Below are 26,127 nucleotides of genomic sequence, written 5' to 3'. Positions count from 1 at the left end.
ACACTGCCAGATCACTCTCCCTTCTCTCTTCAATCTGCCTGGTAAAAATAGATGGAGATAGATGATGATAGATAGATAGATAGCCAGACAGACAGACAAAATAAACTTCAAGATTTCTCAACAAATATCTTCTTGAGCTGGCATTACTATCTAACAGGTTCCAGGAATTAACCCAAATTTTGTATGATTACATTAGCTCACATTTATTGAGCATTTAAAATCTAGGCACTGGGCTAAGTCATGCTCATGTGTTATTTCAATCTTTACAACAGTCTTATAAGGTAAGTATTATTATTTCTCTTATTTGGCAAATGAGCAACTTAGTCTTGGATAGGTGAGGTGAATAACTCAGGTCACACACAGAGCTGGTAAACGGCAGACCTGGGCTTTGAATCCAGTTCTGCTGGACTCTAAAGACTGGCCTCTCACCCTCCTAACAATGCTACCCTCTCTTAATATACATGCATTTAACTACTATTAAGGAGGTATTTAGTCAACTAGAATGGTCACTGGTTCAGCGTCTTCTAAGCATCAGATTTGGGCACTCCGAACCATCGTTTATTACTTTGAATAGCTCCACAAAGGAGTCATTTATTGTCAGGGGTCAGTGGCCTTGTCGTACCTTCAGTCGTAAAGGCATGGATTAAATTATGTGAAAGCCAGGAATGCCCAGTGAATCACACACACCCTCTTTCTGGGTGCTGTCTTAGGGAGAGAAGGAGGTAACTAAAGAGAAACACAGCCTCCACTTCGGAAAGTTTCGATTCAAGCCTCTGTTCTGCCATTTTAGCTTTATGACTTTGGGCAGGTCCCTGAAAACCTTAACTTGGTTTCAGGTGTGAAATGGAGATAGTGGCTCCTCTGGTAAGGAGCGAAGTGCCTGCCATAAACTCAGTAAATATTCTTTCCCTCCTAACGAGATGGAACTCTTCAAGGGAAAGTTTTCCTTTGAGTCAGTCCAAACTTGTAGAAGGTTCAGTCAATGCAAATATTCTATGACACCCAACTGTCTCCTTGCGAATGAAACTTTTAAGAAAACTCTGGCTAGTACATCGTGAATTACATGAGCACCAAATTCCCTAATACAGAAGCAGCGTCTGATTTAATCTTTGGGAGCAACTGTCAGCTGGAGCAGTTCACTCAGTAGTAAATTACACAAACACGGAAGATAGAAACCCTTTAATGGGGATGGGGATGGTAGGTGAGGTTGAGGGCAGGAGGCTACTGATCTGAAAGGCTAACAGCACTACACACCAGGCTTTTTGTACACTGGTTATGTTCCAGGGGCCATGATGTGATCTGGGTGTATTTAAAGTCTGTTAAAGAGAGGGCTGTTTTCTAGAGCTGCATTTCAAAGCTAGAGAAAGCAAATCTCTCAAAGAGAGAGAAAGCCTTGCAAAAGAGAGGACTTGACAATGAGCATCCCATCTACAAAAAGTCTATTCAAAAATAAAATTCACACCATTAACGAAAGGACAAAATATCACCATTATCACTTGGACCTGTTAAAAGCAAACCTGCTCCTTGGTCTAGGGGCCGGTATACCTGTAAAGTGAAACCCTCTTCTAAGAGGACCTCTAGAAGAAGCACACTAGCTGTGCTGTGTGGCGTCCATCTGGGAGGTTTTCATTGTTCCTTAAAACCCACATTATTTAATCATTCTGATCAAACTTCAGAAAGGCTGCAAAACCAGTTAGGATTTTAGTTTGCAAACCAGCATAGATCCAGGAATTTTACACACTGGAAAACACTGTGTTTAACTTCCCCCCTCCCCGTGTTTAAATGCTCTTCAGGATATTATTTTCCAATAGAAAACAAGCAAAACATTTTGCGAGCTTGTTTTGTTTTTAATATGTCAACATATGCAATATTCTGTAAGTGTCTATTTGGGTTTTCCTTTGCCAGAGTGGAATTTGGCTCCATACTACAAACCCATGTATGACTGAGACAATAACTTATTCTAAGTACTTACTGCTTATCTCAAGGTTGGGAGTTGGGGGGGGGGTGGGTTCAGAAAGAGGGTGAGAATTCTGCCATGTGTAGGAACTGAAATTTCAGACTATGACCAGCACTATTCTACTAATGTTTGCAACCATCATATGTTAAAAGTGTTATTTCTTCCTGGCTGGTCTTCATTATTTTTGCCTTTGTGAAAAAGCTTAGATTCAGAACTGTATGTTTAATTTTAGAAGATGCTTTCGAAGCAAGCTCACGAGGGTTGGGAAGAATGTTAAGTGAGAAATGTAATTATTTCTTTCTCTAGGAAGTTCTGGTGCTCCAGGCTCTTAAATGTATTCTGCATTTAAAAAAATTAAGAATGAAAGTTCATCTAGCAAATATAACCCTTGAACTTGGAAACAGTGCTTAGCACTAGAGTCTGGTGCATAAGATGTGTTCACTATGTATTTACTGCATGAAGGAAGGAAAGAAAGAAACACTGGTGTTTATATCACATGCATGTCTTATTTCCCTCTCGCCATCAGAATTCTGTAGCTTGGTAGGGCTTTGGAAAACACTTCATCCAGCCCCCTTCATTTAACAAATAAAAAAAACTTCTGGATGTGCTATGATCTCCAAAGGCATAGCCTTCTGGTTTATTTGGGGGCCAGGAGTCTGTAGGTATGGGTTGCAGCAGGCACATATTTCTAGTCTCTTTATAAGTTTGTAGGGAACTGCTCTCCAAAGATTTCTAAAAACCAAACTTTCAACTGCATTTCTGGTTACTGGAGATAACATAATCTACCTTGTGGCAAATATTTTGCAAGGTATTTGACAGCACATAGTAGTGGAAACATCAAAAGCTTTAGAGTTAGATTTGAACTCAAACCCAGATTCTCCCATTTACTAGAGTTGAACATTAGGCAGTTGACATCTCTGAATCATAGTTTTCTCATTTGTGAAATGAAGACCTTCATGCCGACATCAGGGGATTAAAGGAGCTAATGTACAGGAAAGGTGCCTGACAAAAGCGACAGCATTTAGTAGGCAGTCAACTGTAATTACTTAACTCCCTCCATATTTTAAAATGTTAGCCTTAAAAAGAGTACCTCCCAATTCTGAAAGCTTCCAATCAAAGTAACGAGTGATTTTCTGAGCATTATCTTACTTAAGTAGGGCAGCTACCACTTCTCCTGTTTAAGTGGGCACGTAAGCCATCTGCCCACATTCCTAAGTGGTAGAACTGAGACCCCCATCTGATTTCAAGGCATTAAAGAGTCTATTCTCCTGGGATATAGTCCCATATAAAATAAAGTATCCATGGCGGAATTTTTAAAAAACTGTCTGGGGGGAAGTTAAATGACTAGATAAAAAGTGAAATCTTTCTAAGTTTCCTATAAAGGCATAGATAAGAGCTGAGATTGGGAACCAAGAACCATTATCCAATTCTGACTTCTGGGTCAGATTTATTTTAGATAGCTATTAATTTTTTGCTATTCTAAATGCTCACATCATATTTTCTATATACTGTGATAATGCATCAAAGCCAGAACTCCCTTACTCCAAACCAATCAGTGCATCTGCGCACACACGCAAGAGCGCCAGGAGAACGTCTGGGCTTAGAAGATTACCTTGCTTTGTTTTCCTGTATCTTTATACATGTATTTTTAAGACAAAGACCCGCAGATCTAAGAGCTGATGGAGCCATCTGAAGAAGTATAGAAAGTCACATTTTATATCTTTCAGTTGTTCTTCCAAAAATATAAACAATGAAAATCACTGTGCACTGGCATTAAAATCAACTGGGCTTATCAATCACACTCAATATTAAGGAATTCTCACCTTAACTTTTTCCTAATCTAGTTTGTGAGTTTCCAAATTGTAAGTGCAGCCATTTTTAGTCTTTAAATGATGTTACAAGTTTGCCATCACCTTACATTTTTCCAAAAGGAAATAGAAGTAAATTCTATCATCCTTTGTATTTCATAGTCATTTTACCCAAGGAAGTCCTTGTTGTCAACTCCCATGTCATTATTTACACACGCCTGTCTTCACCTATACAAACACCAAATTCAAGACAAGGCCAAAATGACAGGACATGCTATTTTGAAAGTTTAAGAGCCTCCACTTTCAGCCGTCCCTCTACCTCTTTTGTAATCAGAAAAATCTATAGCAACGATATGAGAGTTCATAGGGGTTACCTTCTGAGTAAACTGCTTCCTATATTCTCCTGGAGGGAAAAATGGCTGTGACTACTCCTTGCTAAATCAATTAGAAGATGCCATTCAGCATTATTCAGTGGATTAAAGCAATAGAGAATAAAGCAGCAGTCTAAAACATAATCAGATCTCCAACTTTTTCCCCTGGTTGGCAGAACAAAAATCCAGAGCTAAAAATTTCAGAATTTAGGATAGTCAAATTCATTGTTCCATCTCTGTGCCAAGCTATACGGTTCCAAAATGACCTCTGGAAACAGCAGGGAGTCAACTAACAAGATAAGATAGTTCTCAATGATTTAACTAACATAAAATGCTCTTCAGCACCCATCTATCCACAAAAAAATAAGAACTGAAATGCAACAGAATACCAACCTGGTATATTCTTTTAGCAAAATGATCTGTTAAGACTTTGAGATGAAATGAGCCAGACTGGTAGGTCAGTTGAAGTCATGAGAGGCTTTTGATGAAAAAGTCCAGAAGAATAACTACCAGAGAATGAGATCTCTGGGTCCCTTGAAGAAAAGCGGCTTCATAAAATAATCCAAACATATTTGAATCTCCCAAATTTGGATTGTAATCTATGATGACTCAAAGGCACAGTGAGATAGAATTTATTGATGCACAAAGGCTCAGTCCTCTACAGCAAAGTGAAGTGAACAAAATTCACTGTTTAGGTGAGACAGCCTAAGAGACCAAGATGATGGAGACAACTGGGCTTTCCTTCGTTCCATCTGACTGGATTCATCTGTACATTCAGATAGAACCCTGAGTCCCAGTGGAAATTACTTGTCCATTAAAACCCAGAGGATACCAGTGACATAGAAGCCATAGGCTGGAGTTATGTGTCAACATCTAACACCACCTTTCCCTGATTTACCTATGATGATGCCTTTGGTTACTCTCCTCAACTGGACCCACTGTTTCCTATAAAAAATCCCGTCTTCACTCAGCATCTATGCTCTAACATTTATCTGCAATGATGATGAAAACCCACATTCTCTCATCCTAAAATATCTGTGTTTGGTGTCAGTAATGATTTGCGAAAAATCAACCACCTTTCTAGGAACATGATTAGAGGAGCACAAATCTGCCTTTGTAGCATCCAATTCATATCAAACCTTTTTTGTACAGGCAAATGGAAGATAGGAGTTAAATGTTTGCCTGAACACATTATTTGAAGTATACCTACTTTACCTAGATGATACATTTATTTTGTACTTTGCTCTCTAGTTCTCTTCATTAAAGTCAAAAGGAAGTTCAAGCAAATCTATGATACTATGAAGTAGGGTTATCTTACACCTGAAATCTTTTTTTACATGCAATTTCTTCTATTAAAATTTAATTCAATCTCAGAAAAAAATTTTTTTTCCTAAAAGTACCTGAAAGAGAACTGGCTTGAGACTTACAGATGAATTTGACTTGTGACCTTAAACACCAGAGAATTAGTGAAGGAAACCCCTCCAGTGTTCCCTCATGATTAAAAAGCCACAACAAAAACCCTCAACTAAACCTAAAGGAGATTATGTCTTTCTTCTCCCCAGGAGACATGTGAAAATACAAAGTATTTCCATCCAGCACAAACAGGTGAGGAAAACAAAGCAAAATAAAAAGGAAATTAAGTGGCAACTGGTCCCAGGTATATCTCAAACTAAAACATAAATAAAGGGTCAAGACACACATACACTGACACACACATACACGAGTACATTATTTATTCAGGAAAATATTAACTTCTGATTCCTTTTATTAAGACAACAATATGAAACTGGTTCAGGGATAAATTTTGAGCACTCAGATTGGTGTTCTTAGGAATGACTAGAATTGCTACATCAGAGTCATCATGGGAATTTGTCATAATGGAACAGAAGCAAATTGAAGAATAATTATTTTCTCTTCCAAAAGTTACAAGCACAACAATTTCTGCTTTTATAAATGTTTGTTTTATATATTATACAAATCAACTTTATACTGAATATGGCCTGAAATTAAAGTGATTGCTAATTTAGTAGCCTTCCACTTGGTCTTGAAACATTCCACATGCATTGTCAAGTTTCACACTGCTAATTTTCCAACAAGCAGTTTTGTTTTCAAATGCCCCAAGGCCAGTTACTGAGTCCCAATACAAACTTTGTAAGTAAAGAAACTCCAAGCAGCAAGAAATTTTAAACACACAACATCATCAGCATTCCAGTGTCCCCTGCGTCTCCTCTCATTTTAGTGTTCTGTTCTCTTACATACTTACCAGTTTCTGTTATACATTTTCCATTTTGATGAATCTTGGTTTGCAGGAGAATTCCCAATTTATTAATCACAGAAGACTTCTTATAACTACCCTGGTCAGTCTAGCTGGGTATGTTCATCTTATGTGTTATGAACAATGTAAATTTTTCTAAAAAGGATTACTTTTCAAAATCCTAACAAAAAAATGTTTCATTAGAGCACAATATACATTAGACAAACAAATATATGTTTGATAATCATGTTTACATAGGGTAGTAGCAAACTCAATAAATACTGATTTGAAAGTAAAAATACCTTAAGTTTACACATGCCATGAACAATTCATCAATGTCATTCATTATTTTGCAAAGTATTATCTTCTCCAAATGAAGCGTAATTTATAAAACTGAAGAAATGTAACAGTCATGTTATGAGCAAAAATATTTACCCATTTCTATTAGAAAGGGGACTTTCATAACAGAATTGTGTGAAATAATTTTGTCTGAAAGGATGAAAGATTTCAGAGGAAAATTTCTTTGTGAGAAAGAAAACCTGCTTCTCGTTGTGGAAGTTGTAATCCTGTATGCATACACATGAAGAATTCTCAGAAGGATGAGTAGCCCTAGGGTCATTTGTAAACGCCTACCACCAAAATAACTAAGAATAAGTCAAACCTTAGTTGGGAAGAGATCGACTTTTTGTTATTTTTGCTTTAGGTGGCGAATTAGGTACAAGTCTCAGCTTTTTCCTTTTATCAATAAAGATTCTGTTAGTCAGTGGCCAACACTTCAAAACGAAGAGAAGATGGTGGAAGGATCTCATTACTCATTCAAAAAAAAGATAATGCAGTAAAATCTGAGAGATAATTCCTTTTCCTTCTTTTATGTTAAATTTTAAGTAATTGATGATGAGATTTAAGATTTCTTCCTGGGAAATGTTATAATGCTGCATTTCTTTCAGAGTCATTGGGCCCCAGTTTAAATGGCATCTACCTACCAAGATATTTGTTTGCCATCTCATCAGAGTAAAATTAAGATAAAATTAATTTATGGCACATTAAAAAAATACTCCTTTGTTAAATTAGTTAATTTAATAAAGCAGGTACAATGTAACAAATAGAAAGTATTCATATTAGTAATATCAGATTATATACTGTCACTTTTAAATGATAAGATAATTTAGAGCTACTTAAAAGTTTAGTGATTAAATGTGAGTACAATTAAATCCCCCCTCTGAGAAGCAGTTATATTTAAATATATTAGAAATCTACTCTTTCAAAACAATTAAAATAAAACAGACAAGAACTTATAGTTGCTTCTTAAATAACTTTATATGTATCACTGGTTGCTATGGCAGTTTACAACACTGAAAACTATCAAATATAATATGGTTAGTGCCCACAGTCAGAGAAAACCACACAAAACATGAATCCCCCAAAGATGAGCATATAGTCCTTTTTCACAACTACTTTACATGTTATACTCAAATCTACTTAAAAGATACATCAAAGTTTACCTCTGAATTTTGAACCTTTGTTTTTAACTAATATATAAGCCTACAAATGAAATACAGCAACTTTTTTTTTCCTGATTTAGTTGTAAAACTAAAAACAGAAGCAAATTTTGTCTTCACCTTCACAATGAGATACTTCCTCTTTGCTAGCTAAAATGCAACCTAACATAAAGTGTTTTAACTGCAATTTAAAATTTATAAAGAAAAACACTGGAAGTTACACTTAATTGGGTTCTATCCTGCCCCAAAATACACAAAAGTGAGTGGAATATTTGTTTAAAAAACTTCTCATTGTCCCATTCAGAGGGTTTCTATGTCACCTGAGATGGAAAGGCTTTTGAGAGATTATATCTTATACTGCAGGTTTATATAATATATTATATTGCAGGTTTATTGTAAACAAACAGTACAGTTTATCAGCACATTTAAAGCTGTAAAATTCATGAAATTTTTCCCCAGGATTCCACAATTGGATCTACTTCTAATTATCATCTATTTGGCAAAATACTTAACTTTCATAGCAGAATCTGGTTTTCCAGTAATCATGTAAACAAGCACAAAGTAAATTAATCTTTGTTATTTTAGAAGGAAATTGCAAAAACTTCACCACCAGACAATCCATAGCTTTGAACTGTTTTTAACTATTTCACAACTGGTGCAAATCTTGCTCGTCCACTCTCCACTCCCCCGCCTCCCCTCCCTTCTCCGTTTTAAGTTTCCGTATTATTTGGTGCTTGTCTGTTTAAAAAACAACACCGTAAGCATCTTCATGAACTTTTTATGCCAAGCATCTGCTTGGAAATCTTGCTAATATTAAAGGTAGGAAATGAGTCTTGGGTTACCCACTCGGGACAAATCCTTAGGTGCAGATGTAGAATGGGAAAATTACAGGGAGGTTCCTCTGGGCGTTGAGAAAGTTGGGAGGACTTAAGAAATCTCACCTTCTGAGCTGCTTTGGAGGGACTCTTGTTTTTGCTGCCTTTGGGTCTTCCCCTGGGTCTCTTAGGAGAGGGCTCACCAGTTGGCTCCTAGTTTCGGGGGGGAAAAAAATGCTGTTGTGGCAATAATGTCTGAAAGAAATTGACCCTGACTCTATAGTTATATTTTCTGCCTGTGCTGCTGAACAGAACTGTTGGAACACATTCAGTTTAAGCATAAATGGATGATGATGGTACAGAGTTTACAGAAAGAGGAAATAACTATACTGTTAATCCAAGAATTCAAAGAGGAAATTCTATTGTGCATATGAAAACTAGACTCCATTTCAACCCTAAAAAGGTAACAAAGGCTGACAAGGCTGCATGTTCCAGAAAGAAAGTCATACATTTTAAAAGTGTAAAATTTGCAAAGTTATGCATTTGGCAGCTGATAGAAATAATCAGCATTTTACACAAATACTACTATCCATTGTACTAGCATTTCAAACAGAAATATGAAGCTAACAGCATAAATATTTCAACAATCTTCCATATTGAAAAGGTGGCTTTTGATCATTTTGTGTCTCCAATGCATTGTAGGTCAATTATGACTCAATCAACACATTGAGTGAAATATTGGAGCAATTATCGAAGTTATTCAACTTAAAATAACTCCATTCCCCCTAAAATTTCCAAATAATTATGGTAAATCTGTTGTGGGAGGTTTTGCTTGAATTATCTAGATAATTGCTTCAATTCTCCACTTCCTTTTGGAGATGCAGGAATGGTCTCCAGTCTAGATTTAAATATCTTTTGGTAAAAATAAACATTTTCTCCAAAACTTTCTTTTGAGAAAACTCGTACGGGGTGGACTGAAGAAAACTAAAAGGAGCTGGGGGAGTGAGGAGGAATGGAAGTGTCTGGGAAGGAGAAATTGAAACTATCAATAGGTTTAGCAAAACTTTAAATGGCTTCTATGCCAAGTAGTAAATACTCAAGTGGTTAAGAAAATGCAATGATTAATATTCCAGATCCTAAATATTTATCCAGTGAATCATCAATTTACATTTCATTCAGATTCGGTGATTAAATGAGACTAATTAGCTTAAAATGCATGAAAATCTTCAGTGAAAATTCGCATCCTATTTAGAGAATCTGGAGAAGGTTTCCTGCAAGCTTCTGTGGGACCACTAGCGCCAGTGGGCACATCCGGAGCAAACACATCGGAGACACATTTTTCTTTCTTTGTGAACTCTGGCTTAACTCAAAGGTAAAACCTCCAATCACCTCCAAACCCCACTGCAATTTCTTTTGGATTATTTTTTTGGAGGTGGGGGGCAATTAGTAGAGTTACAGAGAGCTGGGTGGCGGGTGGGAAACAAGGGCGGGGGGAAGGGCAGTGACTTCCTGGGAGGTGTAAAACAGGATCCTACCGCGGTATAAAGTGTCGCTCGGGCAGAGCGGGAAAACTCAGGGGCCTCTAGATTGGCGTGTTTCCTTTGATGATTTCAAAAAGGTACAACAGTTTTTCTAAAACGCACTGTCAAGCAAACATTGTTCGGTCTCCCCACCTTGCTCTTGGGCAGCTTTGGGACTCTAGGATTATTTTCTAATCGGCCTATTTGCCATGAAGGAAGCGCTTTAAGGCTAAAGAACGAAGGAGAAGTTTTAAAGCCCGCGGAAGCGGAGTTTAAATGTTCTCAATAGACAAGTCCCGCTCCAGCCCTGCCCGCGGAGGCTTGGAAATAGCCGCGAACAACCCCCACCCCCGCCCTGGGCGCTGCGCGCAGCTCTGCAAGCGCCGGCTGCACGCTTAATTGGTTGCATCCGCAGACAAAACCCTCCACTCCGCGGGGTCCCGGGCGCCCCTCGATCGTTCCCTCCCAACCCCCAGCCACTCGCCCTGGAGAAGCACACTTAATGTCTGCAGCTCTGAGGCGCGGGATCCAGAGGCAAAAGGGGGACTGGGCGCCTGGCGAGGAAGTGACCCTAGCTACCGTGCACCCTCTCGGACACTACTTTTCACCGCGCCTTTGGCCAAACGAGTTAATCCCATCCCGTGGGGACCCAGGATCTTCTGCAGCCCCTTTCCCGGGACACCTCCGCGGCGGCGGCGGCGGCCCGCAGACCTCCACCGCGCCGCATTTAAAGAATCCGAAAAGAACCGGGCGGGCCCACGAGTTCTTTGTCGGGAGGGCGCGAGTCTCAGGCCACCGGGAACTTGGGGAGGGCGCCAAGGGGGCGGCTGCGGCGCGCTAGTCCCCAGCTAGCGAGCGGTCCCGGTTGGCGGGAGAAGGAGCCTCCGGCCCCCAGGACTTCAACTCCTCCAACCCTGACCCGCCAGAGCACCCCTGCCCCCGGGGTCACTGTAGAGCGGCTTGAAAAGCGCCCGGTCTGTCGGTGAGCCCCGGTCTGTCGGACCCGGCCGCTTCCCGTCACCAGGAGACAGCGCGCCACTCGGGCCGGGCACAATAGCGAAAGTCCGAGGACGCGCTTCGCCCGACCCCACCTCCCGCCTGCACCCGGCCGGTCGCTTGGGCTCCCCACCTCCCGGCCCCGAGGGGCGCGGGCGCCGGGGCTCCGCCGCGCACTCGCGCCGGGAACTACGCGGCCCGCCCCCGCGGCGGCGGGCGGCGTGCGGCGTGCGGCGGCCGCGGCGGCTGGGCTCCCGCGCTCGGGTGGCCGCGCGTCGCGGGGCCCTCGCGGAGGGAGCTGAGGTGGGCTGCTGCCCCCACCCCGCCCGCGTACTGACTTGCTGCTGCTTCCTGGGTCGGCCGCGTCCTCTCTTCTGAGGCGCCGGGGCGGCAGGTTGTCCCTGGGCTGAAGTGGACGGCTGCCCGGCGCCTTCACCGCGTGCGCTCATCCTGCCTCCCGCCGCCGCCGCCGCTACCGCTGCCGCCGCCGCCGCTCCTACCGCCGCTGCAGCCGCTTCGCCTCAGCCGCCCCGAATCTGCCCAGCACCTTTCAGGAGATTGCGAGGTAGGGCTGGAGAAGGAGGCGGGGTGGGCGAGAGCTGGCGTGCGGCGAGGGCTGCTGCTGCTTAGGCTGCCGCCGCTGCCACCATCAACACCGGACGTCCAGCGGCTGCCAAAAAGAGAGAAGAGGGGAGGAGGAGGAGGAGAGAAGGAGGCGCTGCTGGTGGCGGCGGCAGCGGTGGGTGGGTGCCGGAGGTGGAGGTGGCAGTGGAGGTGGAGGTAGCGAAGAGCAGGAGGAAAGCGAAGGGGGAGAAAAAGACGGTTTGGAATTGGGAGGCTCCCCTCTCGGGTTGGGATCAAAAGTTGCGGTCACCGGGAGCACTTCGGAAGCGGCTTGGAAAGGGAAGAGGCTTGGAGTGAATTGTGTCCCTTGAAACGTTAGGCGGGGAAAGAATTCCTCCTCCTCTTCCCCCCGCTCCGCGCTTGCAGAGCAAGAAAGAGAAAGAGAGACAGAAAACAAATAGCGCCTTGGGCAGTCGGAAAGCAAAGGGAGGATGGGGAGATTCTGCCGGGATCGGGTCGGGCACTGAGCGCAGGCAGGGGACGGAGCGGTGGGTGGCACCGCGCCTCCTCGGGTGGCGGGAGCAGGCGGCAGCGGCACCGGAGAGTCGGAGGGGGACGGGCTGATTGCTCCTGCGTCCTGCACCAAGCGCGCGCGGCCCGAGCTGGAGTTTTCTGAGTTCCTGCCCCAGGATTCAAGCGGGATGAGTGTGTGGTGTGCTTGGGGAGGGGGCGGCGGGGTTGGGGGGGGAGTGCCCACCTCTAATCGTGGGCGGATAAAGGGGAGGGGGCTGCGCAGGAGGAAAAGTATGAGGAGGAGGGAGGCCAGGCGGACCGCCGAGCCAAGGCGCCTGGCCGCAGGCCAGAGGCAGCGTTCGAAATACAACTGCCTCGGCGGCGGCGGCGCCCGGGTGCCACCCGGAGCCCCGCTCACGTGCTCCCGCCCGGCGGCGGGGTTAAAGGGACAGGCCGGGGATCGCGGGCCGGCTCGACGTCGGCCTCGCCCCGCCCGCCGCCCGAGGTCGCCCCAGGGCGGCTGTTTTAGGAAGGCGCGGGAATGTGGCTGCCCTGGAGCCACGTTTAGGGGCTTGGCCTTTACCTGCACCTCCACAATGCGGAGCCAGCACTCTGCAGGAAGCGTCTGGCTGCGCGCGCGGCAGAGTTCTAGTTCCCTGGGAGTGGGGAATAACTGAAGAGGAGTGGGAGCGGGACCCCAGCAGCCCTGCTTTGCGTCGGAATGCCCTCCTCGCAGATCGCAGGACCCAGCGCGCGCGCGCGCACACACACACACACACAGAGACACAGACACACATACGCACGCAGATCGACACGCACACACGGGCACGCAGTTACACGTGCACACTCCCACAGGCACATGCAGGCATAAACACATATGTAAACAAACGCTCGCATTTACATGCACACATGCACGCAGATACACATGCACATTCGCAGACACATGCACACGTGCAAAGTGCACACAGGCACACGAAGCGCGCCAGCCTCTTTACTGAGCCTTTTTTTTTTTTCTTCCCCTGGGAAGTACTAGAGGCGACTTGAAGTCTCCCTTTGGATGGTGATATGCACCCGGGTTCCAATGCTCGCCGGGTAGAGAGGCTGCCCCACGCCGGACCTCATAGCTTCCTAGCTCCACAATTGCTCCAACTGTCCAACTCTCCCTTCGATTTACCTCGATTTAACCTTATCCCTTGGAATTCCCTTTCTGCCAAGTCCTAATTTTATAGCCTGGGCTGTTTCTGAGTTATGTGAACACCATAATGACCACAGTCCGTTTTTAAAAGGTGGAGTACATTTTAAAATGTACCTCTTTTCATCCTTAAATAACAAAAAACTCTGAAAAAATTAGGTTCAGATTTTCACACATCACACCCAAAATTATTTTGGACCGAATCCAAAATAAAAACTTTCACCCGAGGAAGAATTTTTTTCTTTCCCCCAAATATAGACCACCGTGGAATAAAAAACGCCTACTTTACAGCCCCAAGCAAGGGGTTAGGCACCGCCAGGTTCCGCTGTGCCTGTGGAGGAGGCGCGTGTAAAGGTCTGCTCCCGGCGAGGCGGCGCTGATTGGTCCGCGTTGCCATTTTAAATCCATTTCCAGCTGCCCTTTGCAGAGCTGGGACACTTTGCAGAGCTGCACGTTGAGTGCCCTGCAGAAACTCAGGGTTTCTCCTGGGTCTGGGAACGCTTAGCTGTGATGCAGAGGGAGAGCCCCCATCCCTCCGGACGGAACCCAGCAGCTGGCCTAGGGAGGGAGGGGTCTAACAGGAACCAAAGGTTTTCTGCTTGGGGTTTGGCTGAAAGATGGTATCGTCATCAAAGAGATTGAGATTTCCCATACTAACGATTGCAGTGACATTTCCTAACTGCCAAGTTTGCACATATTTTAATGTGATCACATTCGCACAGTGGTGTGTACGTTTTACATACGCATACAAAATGGGCTTCTTGGTTTGTTTTTGCTGCTTGCTTTTTGCAAGGACTAGAGATAAAATTCTGAGGATGAATGTAAGAGAAGTCACCGAGGATTTCAGTCAATCAGTTTTAAACTGGGTGCCTTATATCCTCAGACTTAAAAAAAAAAATACATGCTCTTAAAAAAAATATGCTGGCAAGGAAGAGATTCCAGAATTTTATTTTTGCATTAAAGCCTTGATTCTAAGAAAAACACAGGAAAAAAATGGGATTGGGAGAATGTCCAGCCACTTGTTTTCAGACACTGTCACTTTGCTGTTAGACTATTTGACCCTGTTTGAATTTATAACCAGAAGACTATGAAACAAATATTGCATCAGGTTTTGTCTAAATCAGTTTTGTATATTTTCGTTCCTGGAAGCTATATGTAATTTTCCAGTTTCTATATGTTTTCTGCCCTTATTTCTCAACTGAAAGATCACATAATCTCTGAGGGTCCTTCTAGTTCTGACAGACTTTAAAACGTGTGTAATATCTTGTTCTCTAACTGTGTCCTGTTTATATGTAAATTGAATGTAGATTCCATAGAGACAGGTAGTATTTTTAACACCTCTTTTTTGTACCAATTGTGTGTAGGTAGTGTTCAGTTCATGATACTTTTGATACTTACTAATTTACTGCTATGATTGTTACTCTTAATAAGTTACTATTTTACAAATGTGGCAGAGGATGAGAAAAGAATTACATATATTAAAATATCTTGAAAATTATTTTAATTAGAAGAAGATGCATCTGTGAAGATACTGAGGTTCTCACAGCGCACTTTATCACATTATATTTATCTTTTAATATATTCATAAGTTATAAATAATTTAAGGATGTTCTCAGATTATAACAAATTGAATTAATCATGGATGTATTTAATACTCAATTAGAGGGAGATTCATTAAAACCATATATTTTAGAAGTGAACCTATATAGGATCACAGAAAAATATATTTAGTATTTATTGAACAGAGTGCATAGCATACACACATATATACATATATATGTTCAGAATGTAGAAGCTGAGTATAGTACAAGGTTAACGTATTTCTGAAAAATACTCCTAGTGTTTGAACTCATTTGTACTTCTCAAACTCACAGTTTTAGTGATCATGTCTTTTAAAATATGCTTCGTATTTAACAAAATGTAATGTAAGAGAGAGAATCTCTTAAGAGTTTCAGTATAGTACCACCAAGAAAGAATATAGGCTGCCAAGTTAACATTTTGGTGGGCGAGGGCGGGGTGGTGGTTTTGGACAGTCTTTCTAGTCCCATAGACAGAGGATCACTAAATAAAATGAATTTGCCCACTAATTCACTCAACAAACATTTGTTGAGTTGGTTCTGCAGTAATCTCACCTATTATTCTCTCAGGATTCAGAAATGTAATGCATTCAGAACTGGAGAGAATCTCTTTAGAAACAGCTAGGTGCTCACTTAAAATCTGTTTACCTATTATGTTAAGCCTTTCATTTACCCTTACAAATATTTAGTCTCTTCCGTCCGATACACAGCTCATTCAACAAATATTTGTTAAATACCGAATATATGCTAGGATTCCCAGAACATTCCTTTTTGATGAAAATCGTGGAAGCAGAAGAGAAGTGGAACAGCTGCGTTTCTACGTCTCACCTATTGACATACTGTCAGTCCCAAACAATCTTGGTCTAGATATACTAGCAAGCAGCTTTTAAGTCAGATATAGGAATGGCTGCACCCCTGGTGTATGTGCTGTACATAATCCTTGGGACTATACTTGCGGTTTTACTCCCAGGGTTAGATTCTGATAGATGGTACAGTTGACCTTAAGGAAATTATCCTGGTGAGCCTGACCTCACCATATGTGTGCTTTTACAGCAGAGCATGTTCTCGGGCTAATTTTAGGAGAGGAAGTTAGAGATTTGGAGCTCAAAAAAGATTTGACTGTCCATTGTTGGTTCAAAGATGGAGAATACTCATGGCAAGAAATGTGGGGAGCCTCAAGGAGCTGAGGGCGGCCTCAGGCTAACAGCCAGCAAGGAAACAGGGACCTCCTTTGTAAAATCACAGGGTTCTGAATTCCGCCAAGAGTGAGCTTGGAAGTGAATCTTCCCTAGAGCCTCCGGCGAGAATTTAGCCAGGCTAACACCTTGATTTCATCCTTGTGACGCCCTCAGCAGATAGCCCAGCCATACCTGCCTTCTGACCTACAAAAATGTATGCTAGTAAGTAAGTATTTTAATGGTCTTTTTAGTCGTTAAGTTTGTGGAAATTTACTATGCAGCCGTAGAAACTGATACAGAAGGGATCTGGTCAGGTAAATGTCCCTTCCTTCTGCCATCCCATGGATTGCTTCAAGAAAACAGTTAATGAAGACATACAAATGGCCAATAGGCACATGAAAAAATGCTCAGTATCGTCACTAATTATCAGAGAAATTCAAATCAAAACTACAATGAGGTATCATCTCACACCAGTCAGAATGGCCATCAATCAGAAGTCCACAAACAATAAATGCTGGAGAGAGTGTGAAGAAAAGAGAACCCTCCTATTCTGTTGGCTGGAATGTAGTTTGGTGCAGCCACTATGGAAAACAGTATGGAGATTCCTCAAAAAACTAAAAATAGACAACATATGATCTAGCATTCCCACTCCTGGGCATATATCTGGAGGGAACTTTAATGTGAAAAGACATGTGCACCCCAATGTTCATAGCAGCACTATATACAATAGCCAAGACATGGAAGCAACCTAAATGTCTATCGACAGATGACTGGGTAAAGAAGATGTGGTATATTCATACAATGGAATACTACTCAGCCATAAAAAGAATAAAATAATGCCAATTACAGCAACATGGATGGACCTAGAGATGGTCATTCTAAGTGAAGTAAGCCAGAAAGAGAAAGAAAAATACCGTATGATATCACTCATATGTGGAATTAAAAAAAAAGAAAAAAGAAAAAAGAGTACACTAATGAACCCATCTACAAAACAGAAATAGACTCACAGATGTAGTAAATAATCTTATGGTTACTGGGGGTAAGGGGGTGGGAAGGGATCAATTTGAGAGTCTGAGATTTGCAGATGTTAGGCACTGTATATAAAAATAGATTTAAAAATTTTTTATGTTTAGCACAGGGAACTATATTCAATATCTTGTAATAACCTTTAATGAAAAAGAATATGAAAATGAATATATGTGTGTAAATGCATAACTGGGACATTGTGCTCTATGCCAGAAATTGACACATTGTAATTGACTGCACTTTAATAAGAAAGAAAAAAAATTACTTATGCAGTCTGTATGGAGATGTCTTAAGTGGTTGGACCACACCTACCAAGCCACCCACCCTGCTATATCTCTTGGGCTTGTGGTGAAGCAATGGCCAGCATGGAAACACATCATCTGGCACTGCTCTCCATCCTTTCCTCTTTCCTTCTCTTCATCCCCTCTGCTTCCCCTCTACTACTCTACCTTTATCTCTATCTCAGTTATCTTGGAATTCCTGAACCCACCATACTGGAGAGACATGGGGAGAGGTCACACATTCAGATAATTCCAGGTCCCCCAACCCCTACCTCTAAAATACCCCAAGCTAATGTGAAGTAGATCAGAGGAGAGACCCCTGCTGAACACCGCCCCAATTGCAAATTTATGAATAAAATAAATGTTGTTTTTATTCTTAAGCCCCTAATTTTCGGGGTAGTTTGTTACATAACCATAGAAACTGGCCCATCATTTTTTCCTCTAAAACAAATTTTCTTTTTTATTTACCTCATTCCAATTAATAACCTCAAATTGGTGATTTCCTTAGCCAGCAATCACTCTTAGCTAGGAATCATTCTAAATCCTCCTCTTTCCACATTAAATGATCCCTAAGTCCCTCAAGTTCTGCCTTCTAAATATTCCTTGAATCTGTCCATTTACTCTCCACCTCCGGTCGCTGCCTTAGAACTCTCTCCATTTCTCATTTGGACAACTCCAGTGTCTTTCTTTCTGGTCTCTTAACCTTTAATCTTACATTTTAAAAATCCATTCTCTACAATGCTTCTAGAAGAATCTATTCCTTTTTTGGATCAGTTATATTTGTTATATTAGAAAATGCATTGCAGAAAATGCAGGTGACAAAAGAGCAAAAGAAAAAAAAAAGATTCTCCAGTTATCCCACCACTGATAGATAACAATGTAGCATTTTAATCCTTCTAGACTTTAAATGAACTAATATAAGTTCATGCTGCACATTCTATTTCATAACCTATTTTTATGTAAATAATATGTCTTGAATATTTTTTTCATGTCAATGAATATTCTTCTATAGGACCACTTCTAATGGCTCCACTGTGTTCAGCAGTATATATGTTAAAATAGAACACCTGGAATTAAGTAAGCATTTGATAAAAATTTTTATGACATCTTTGTGAAAAGATGAAGAAATATAGCTTGAATGTTATGCATTCCTCTGTGCTGATGTCAACTTCAAAGGTGGTCTTAGCAGCATCCTGGCAGAATTTTCAAGTTTTCAGGTATCCTAAAGATAGAAGGGATAGCTAACTCTATTGATGCCCAAATTAAGATTTGAAAGATCTCAACAAGCCATAGTATAATTTAAGAAGATGAATATGAAGTAGTCATAAGGAGGAACTAGTTTCAAAACGGAGGAAAAATCAGCCATGCCAGTACAGAGTGAAAAATTGACTTAAAAGCGATTCCTAGGACTGCATATCAAGCTAACCAGCAGATACTGCTCATTTCCCACCTAATATCCATTCTGCCCTTCTAATTTGCAAAAGAGCACCTAAAGTGTTGAGTATGGCAATGTGCCCAACCATGAAACTATGTTTCCCAGCCTCCCTTCTACGTTGGGGTGCTCATTGAAATATAAGCAGAAATCTTTGGGAAGTACTTCTGGGAGAGCTCTTTAATGGGGACTGATTCAACTGTGAGGTTTCTCCATTTGGATGTCCAGTTGTTCCAACCTGTTTATTGAAAAGACTATCTTTGCTCCATTGTATTTCTTTTTTTTTTCAATTGAAATGTAGTTGATGTACAATGTTATATTAGTTTCAGGTGTACTGCATAATTGTTTTGTCATTTGCATACATTATGAAATAATCACCACGATAATTCTAGTAACCATCTGTCCCCATACAAAGTTATTACAATACTAATGACCATATTCCTTATGCTGTATATTACGTTCCCATGGCTTATTTATTTTATAACTGAAGATTTGTACCTCTTAGTCCCCTTCTGCTATTTTGCAACCCTCTCCCCCACCTCCTCTCTTCTGGCAACCACCCATTTGTTCTCTGTATCTATGAGTCTGTTTTTGTTTTGTTTTGTTTTGTTTTTTAAATCCATTGTATTTCCTCTTCTCCTATGTCAAAGATCAGTTGACTACAACGGTGTGGATCTATTTCTCTGCTCTCTTTTCTGTTCCATTGCTCTCTTTGTCTATTCTTTTGTGAATACCACACTGTCTTGATTACTGTAACTGCACAGTAAATCTTGCAGTAGTGTTAGTCTTCTGAGTTTGTACTCCTCCTTCAATACTGAGTCGACTATTCTAGATCTTTTTATCTCCATATAAACTTCAGAATCAGCTTTTTGAAAGCCACAGAGTAACTTGCTGAGATTTTGATAAGAAGTGTGTTGAATCTATATAGATCAAGTTAAAAAGAACTGATATCTTGACTATACAGAGTCTTCCTATTTATGAAGATGAAATATTTCACCATTTATTGGGTTCTTTTTTGATAACTTCCATAAAAGTTTTGTGGCTTTCCTCAAGTAGATCTTGTACATATTTTGTCAGATTTGTACCTAAGTATTTCATTTTGGGAAGGTGCTAATATTATTGGTAAAATGATTTTGATTTCAAGTTCCACTTGTTCATTGATGGTATATAAGAAAGCAGTTGACTTTTATATATTAACATCGTTTCTCCACCCTTGCCATAATCATTTATTAGTTCCTGGAGTTCTTTTGTCAGTTATTTTGGATGTTTTTACATGGACAATCCCATCATCTGTGAATAAAGACAGTTTTATTTTTTTCTTCTCAATCTGTATACTTTAATTTCCTTTTCCTTTCTTACTGGTTTTGCAAGTCATCAATTACAGTTCAGATTTTCTTACTCCAGTACTGATTCTGCAGTGGTTTCTGCTCTGGGAAGTTGTGATTCTCTGTATCACCTATCTCTCCAATTTTTGATGTAGTGATTTGCCCTGTGATCTCACTTCTCTTATGCGTCTAAAAGAATTTTTTGTGTTTAGTTTGTTCAGCTTTTTACTTGTTATGACAGAATAGCAACTTAGAAGCTCCTTATATGCCAAATCAGAAACTGAAAGTCCCTAAAACTGGCTTTTATAAATACTCAGAATAAAGAAAGTAATAATATCACTGTATTTTGCCCTTGCCACTGTACATCAGGAGAATTATATTTAGTTCTGGGCATTGTGTTTAAGACAGATTTGGACAAATAGTACGTGATCCAAGTGGGTTTTCCAAATGTGTCATACAAAAGACCATTTGAAGGAAGTAAGACTCTGAGCCTGAAGATCGGCTTGTGGCAATACATCTTGGCAATACCATCTTAAAGTACTGCTGTTTTGAAGTAGGAACTTTAGATATATTCCTTATTGCTTCAAGCAGAGGAATGATGGGTCATCGGATTCCAGTCAAATATGAAATAGAGCTTTCTAAATTTAGGATTGTATGAAAATACCCTGGATAATTGTATTGCAGAATAAATGAATTCCCAGTTGGTGGAGATGGTTAGGCAGGGACTGAGCGACTAAGCTGGGGGACGTTGTGGGGAGGAGGAGGTGAGGTTAGGGAAGTTGTTTTCATTCCTTTTGAAGACCAGCACCCTTCTTCATGTGAAAGCCTGCTGAAGGCTTCTCCATCTATGCCCACTCCTGGAAAGACTCTCTGGCACTTCCCAGAACAGAGCTTAAAAGGACTGGATTAGAAGATAGCTCTGTCTCTGATTCCAACACATAATGAAAAAGCCTCAGTTACAGATGAATATTTGCCTGCACTTGATTTTTGTCTTTGATACCCTAGAAAAGTATTGGGAAAAAAACAGATTTATCATCAAAAAACTTTTTAAATAAAAATGAAGCCCTCTATTGTATACGTCTCATCGGTGAATGATTAGTGCATGTTTTAAGTATAACAGCTCCGTTATCACCAAAAGGATTTAGTCTGTGCCATCACTTTCATAATTTTTTTGGTAAAGTTTACATCGCAATAAATTAGGAACCAGTATCATAATAGTAATTAGCAGTAGTAAATACTGCTAACACACCCATTTGGTATCAAGCTTAGTTTCAGGTACTTTGGGGAGGGAGGCAGAGTTCAAGAGGAACATTAAGGAGACAGAGAAGGACAAAAACGAGTCAGACCTGGGTGTGGGTTCAGAGCTCAAAGAACTTACAAACTGGCCAGACGTACGTGTACATAAGTCACGATTATTGAAGGCAGAAAAAGATAATGACTCTCAAGTATGTGCTGAGTGAGTTCAAGGAAAGAAGAGATTTTCATGGTGTGGGAATTAAGGGAGGCTACTTGGGACGCAGTGGTGTTTGAGAGGGCCTTGGAGGACAGCTAGACAGAGCGGGGAGGGAAGGGAATTCAAGTAAAGGGAAGATAAAGAGATACGTTGCTGAAACGCAGATCTGAAATTCATATACCAAGAGAGGTTTTACTGCAGTAATTAGATGCCAGCTGGAAACAGTTCATTACAGGTGACTCGTGGGAACACACTTGCCTGCCAGGACTATACATAGAGATTGGGCAGAGTTATAAGAACAAACAAGGCATGTTGAGGCACCCAGACACCAGCAATATTGGGGAGCCATTGCTGCCCTAGGACTGACGAGTTAGGCAAAGGAAGTAGCATTAAGGACACTGCTGAGAGTTGGAACCCTGCTGGAGGGGCTATCTGGTAAGAGCTGAAGTCAGGGAGGGGGGCAACCACTGCCAGGGGACAGGCACCAAAGTGGAAGTAGACAGAAAGAAAAACTGTGACTTTTTTCTCCTCTTGCTCTGCTTTCTCATGCCAGTGCATCCTGTGGCCAACTCAAGAAGGAGCCAACAAGCACGGGAAAACCTGGATGACTTAAGCCACCAGCATCAGCCTCCAGGCAAGTGGGACACACACGTGGATGGCTGAGAAGGACGAAAAATTGATCTTGGGTGAGTGATTAGCTGAGAGAACAAAGAATAACCATGAGATGAAAGATCAGAGGTTTAGAGGAGATTTTGGAAATCCTAATTACCAACATTAAAAAGTTTCTAAGTTATTTGGTAGTTGATGTAGAGACACTGATGCCAGATCAGCAAGAGAGTGACAGGACAAAATTTCCAGAAGTGAGCAGGCCAGGTAGGGCAGAGCTCTGTGGTGTTATAAGTGTTCCATGTTCCTTCGTCCGTTCTGCACCCTGGTTGTTAGCATGTGGCTTTCAATAGATTTCACAAGGTCACCTCATGGTTAAAATTGGCTGCTCCACCTCTAGTCTCACGTCCGTGTCCTATACAAGGTCAATAGAAGAAAATCACAAAGAAACCAAAGTTTTCCAGAAGTCCACAGCAGATTTCACCACAGGGTCAACTGCAACTACAAAATGAGGGACACTGGGGAAAAAAATCACATTGCTACTCTGAATAAATACATGGGTTTTCGTTTTTTTTTAAAGAAAGAAGAGGAAATGAAATATTGGGTAGAAGCTAGCAGCGTTTGATATAAAAGAGAAGAAAGCTTGATGGGAGAAGGGCACTCTAATTCTTAATTATTTGAAGCTTCCAGTAATTCCAAATTTAGGTGTTTTTGCCTGGATGGAGAGGTTGGGAGAAGGAGTTATTTGGGGAACGAGGAGGGTTTTGGAGATTTGACACGTACTAAATTTTGAGTGACAGCAACATCTAACACATAATGGCTAAGCCATGCTAGAAAACAAGAGAGGACAGAACTGGAGATAGGGAATTAAGTGGTAAAGTAGACTGGATTATTGTTCATAACTTCTTACTTTTATACTTAATAAAATGATACACTCATACCTTTTGCTAGTGCAAGCCAAGTTTACTTACTAGATGCACTGAAGTAGGGTTTGGTGATACGAATTTTTTGGACCATGATTTGAGAGCAGAAGTGACCTGTGCCGGTTTTAAGCCATATAGTATTTCTGTGTGCTGCTTGAGATTCTAAGCTCCTTTATGAGAAGAGCGCTCCTTGGTCCTAGGATAAAGGCTCATGAAGTAGATCAGAAGAGTGCAAACCCATGAGGGACAAATAGATGCTTGTGGTTGAAGCTACTGAAGTTTGAGGTGGTTTTTATTGTGCAGTGCTATTGTAGCAGAAACCTAATTAATACATGTGGTCATTCTCAAATACTCGAGAGCAGAAGGGAACCCCTTCTCCCTTGCTAGGAAGACTATGATCAAAAAGACAGATAAAACTTCTTTTGGCAAGGATATGGACACTTGTGCATTGCTGGTGGGAATGTAAATAGGTACAACCTCTTTTGGAAACAGTCTGGCAGTTCCTCAAAATGTTAGGATTAGAATTACCATATGACCCAGCAATTCCATGCCTAGATACGTTACCAAGAGAGATGAAAACATAGGTTCGTGTAAAAACATATGCGTGAATGTGGAGAGCAGCATTATTCACAATCACCAAAGAGTGGAAACAGCACAGGCGTCCATTAACTGATGAATGGATAAACAACATGTGGTATATTCATATATAGGAATATTACTCAGCAATAAAAAGAAATGACATACTGACACATACTACAGCATGGATGACCCTTGAAAACATTATGTGAACTGGAAGAAGCCAGACCCCAAAAGTCACATATTGTATAATTCCATTTATATGAAACTTGCCGAATAGGTAAATCTATAGAGACAGAAAATAAGTTTGTGGTTTGCAGAGGATGGAGGTAGGGATGAGAAATGACTACTAATGGGTGAGGAATGTATTTTGGAAGTGATAAAAAGATCCTAAAATTGATTGTGGGGATGGTGTCATTTCGTGAAGATACTAAAAACCAGTGAGTTGTGTACTGTGAATGGGTGAATTGTCCGGTATGGTTTGAAACAAAGAACAAAGGACAAAACCACAAACCTGTGAATAAGACACATGCTGTGAGCTGGGGGCAAAAAACCAGTCACACTGTCTCTCCTGATCCAACTGACAAACAGCACGTGTGGTTGCAAAAGCTGGTCTGGGGTTAGTAGATGTGATCTTTGCCAGACAAATGGAGATTTTCTGTACGTGGCACTAACTTCCCTATGTAGGAAAAAGGCAGATATTCATGGTTTCATTAGCACCATGATGATCTTACCCAGTCAGTTTCAAACTCTGTAAGAAATATTTCCTTTAATAATGTGCACAAGCTATACCCAACTGAAATCTAATTCTAGAACATTCAAACAATTCAGAAATATCTGAAGTAAAACAATGGAAGTGTGAAAGTCCTTCTTTACCAGCCTATCAGCTCTGCACATGCTCCTCTCCTCCCAGAGCTAATTACTGGAAACAATGTACTAAAACCCTCTGGTCCTTTGTTCTAAGCATTTGCATAAATACATAGACAAGGATACAGCCTTATTTTTACATGAATTGGACCATACTACGCACATTGTGCTGAAACTTGCTTTAAAAAAAGCTTAACATGTCCTAAAGATCTTTTCATGCATTTTTATCAGCTGTATAGTATTCTCACAGTATGGTTATACCATAGCTTGATTATCTGTTCCCTTATTGAAAAATGTTCCCAATTTTTCTATATTGAATTGGGGATAATTTCCTGCTAGTACAAAACAGTGATAAAGACATTCTATATATCAGAGGTATGTACACCTCTGAGCATGTGTATGACTTTTTTCTGTAGGATAGTTTTTAATTTAAGTTATATTTCTCAGTTGAAGAGAGTGCACATCTTGTCACTTTTTTTTTAAATTAGTAAAAACCTTATTCCAAGTAAACCTTTACATGGAAGCCCAATATATATAGAAAAGCAAGAGAGAAAATGCATTGATCTTGGGCAGAGAAACAGAGCTTTGAAGCTCTAACCTCTCGGCCTCCTTCTCAGCCTCTGGCCTTCACTGCCCCAAGGCACCTTCATGGAACCCTAGGGTTCCACAGAGTACAAATTAGAAACTATTGCTTTAGTGAACTGAGTTGACATGTAATATTACAGAATGTAAAGGTGGATTTCATACATGGTTTTCATAACAGATTAATTCCAAATCAAAGAGTTTTAGCTACCTATAAGAGTAGTGTATTGTTTTATGTCAACCAATTGGACCATTGTCAACCAGGATGACTTCCGAAAGCAGTAATGGCCCCAGAGGTTCTAGAAGGAGACTGAGGTAAGGTAGGCTGGTTACAGGAAGGGGCTGGACCTGCTGCTGTGTTCACATGGCGAGCTGCCTGCCCAAGGTGGCTTTGGGATGCTGAGGGTGAGTGGTAGAACCAAGCATCTTCCTTCAAGCTACCACTTGGCCTGATCATATCATAAGTGTTTCATAACAAGTTGTCAGGAAGACAGAATAATTCAGATGCTAAATTTTACACATCCTATTACCTGTGGTTCCATGTGAAATCCCAGGCTTAGAAATATGAGCTTTGACAATGCTTATATTACCATCAGCTAAAGGAATACATCTGGATAGCAAAAAGTCTTTTGCAATCTAACACAAAACATAAGGTGATGTTACCTAATTCTAATGAAATCTTTAAAAGGTGAAGTTCAGGAGCATCAAATACTTCTACAGCAACTCCTTTCAAATACACCAGCATCATTTGGCTTGGAAACCATCAGGAAGATACACAACTAACAATCCCCAGTTCCATTTCATAGGAAAAA

At 41.1% G+C, this 26,127-nt stretch overlaps 1 protein-coding gene and 1 long non-coding RNA gene across 7 annotated transcripts in view; one reads left to right on the top strand and one right to left on the bottom strand.

The window, feature by feature from the left end:
* Positions 1-12,510, bottom strand: part of HMGA2 (high mobility group AT-hook 2) — a 127,547-nt gene extending 115,037 nt beyond the window's left edge. For all 5 annotated transcript variants that reach the window (XR_012078425.1, XR_012078424.1, XM_072973021.1 and 2 more), the window contains exons 1-2: positions 11,559-12,510; positions 8,831-8,917 (exon numbers count right to left, since the gene is read on the bottom strand). Coding sequence is in view for 3 of the 5 variants with exons in the window: in XM_072973021.1 (XP_072829122.1) it covers positions 8,831-8,917; positions 11,559-11,669 (198 nt within the window). In the remaining 2 variants the exon portion in view is untranslated. The remainder of the gene's footprint in view (positions 1-8,830; positions 8,918-11,558) is intronic.
* Positions 11,473-26,127, top strand: part of LOC116282633 (uncharacterized) — a 199,368-nt gene continuing 184,713 nt past the window's right edge. For both annotated transcript variants that reach the window (XR_012078428.1, XR_012078427.1), the window contains exons 1-2: positions 11,473-11,785; positions 22,315-22,447. This is a non-coding gene — a long non-coding RNA (uncharacterized lncRNA). The remainder of the gene's footprint in view (positions 11,786-22,314; positions 22,448-26,127) is intronic.

The sequence above is a fragment of the Vicugna pacos genome, chromosome 12 (assembly GCF_048564905.1).
Source record: "Vicugna pacos chromosome 12, VicPac4, whole genome shotgun sequence".
Lineage (NCBI taxonomy): Eukaryota > Metazoa > Chordata > Mammalia > Artiodactyla > Camelidae > Vicugna > Vicugna pacos.
Note: the sequence above shows the minus strand (reverse complement) of the source record. Positions and strands in the feature narration are given on the sequence as shown.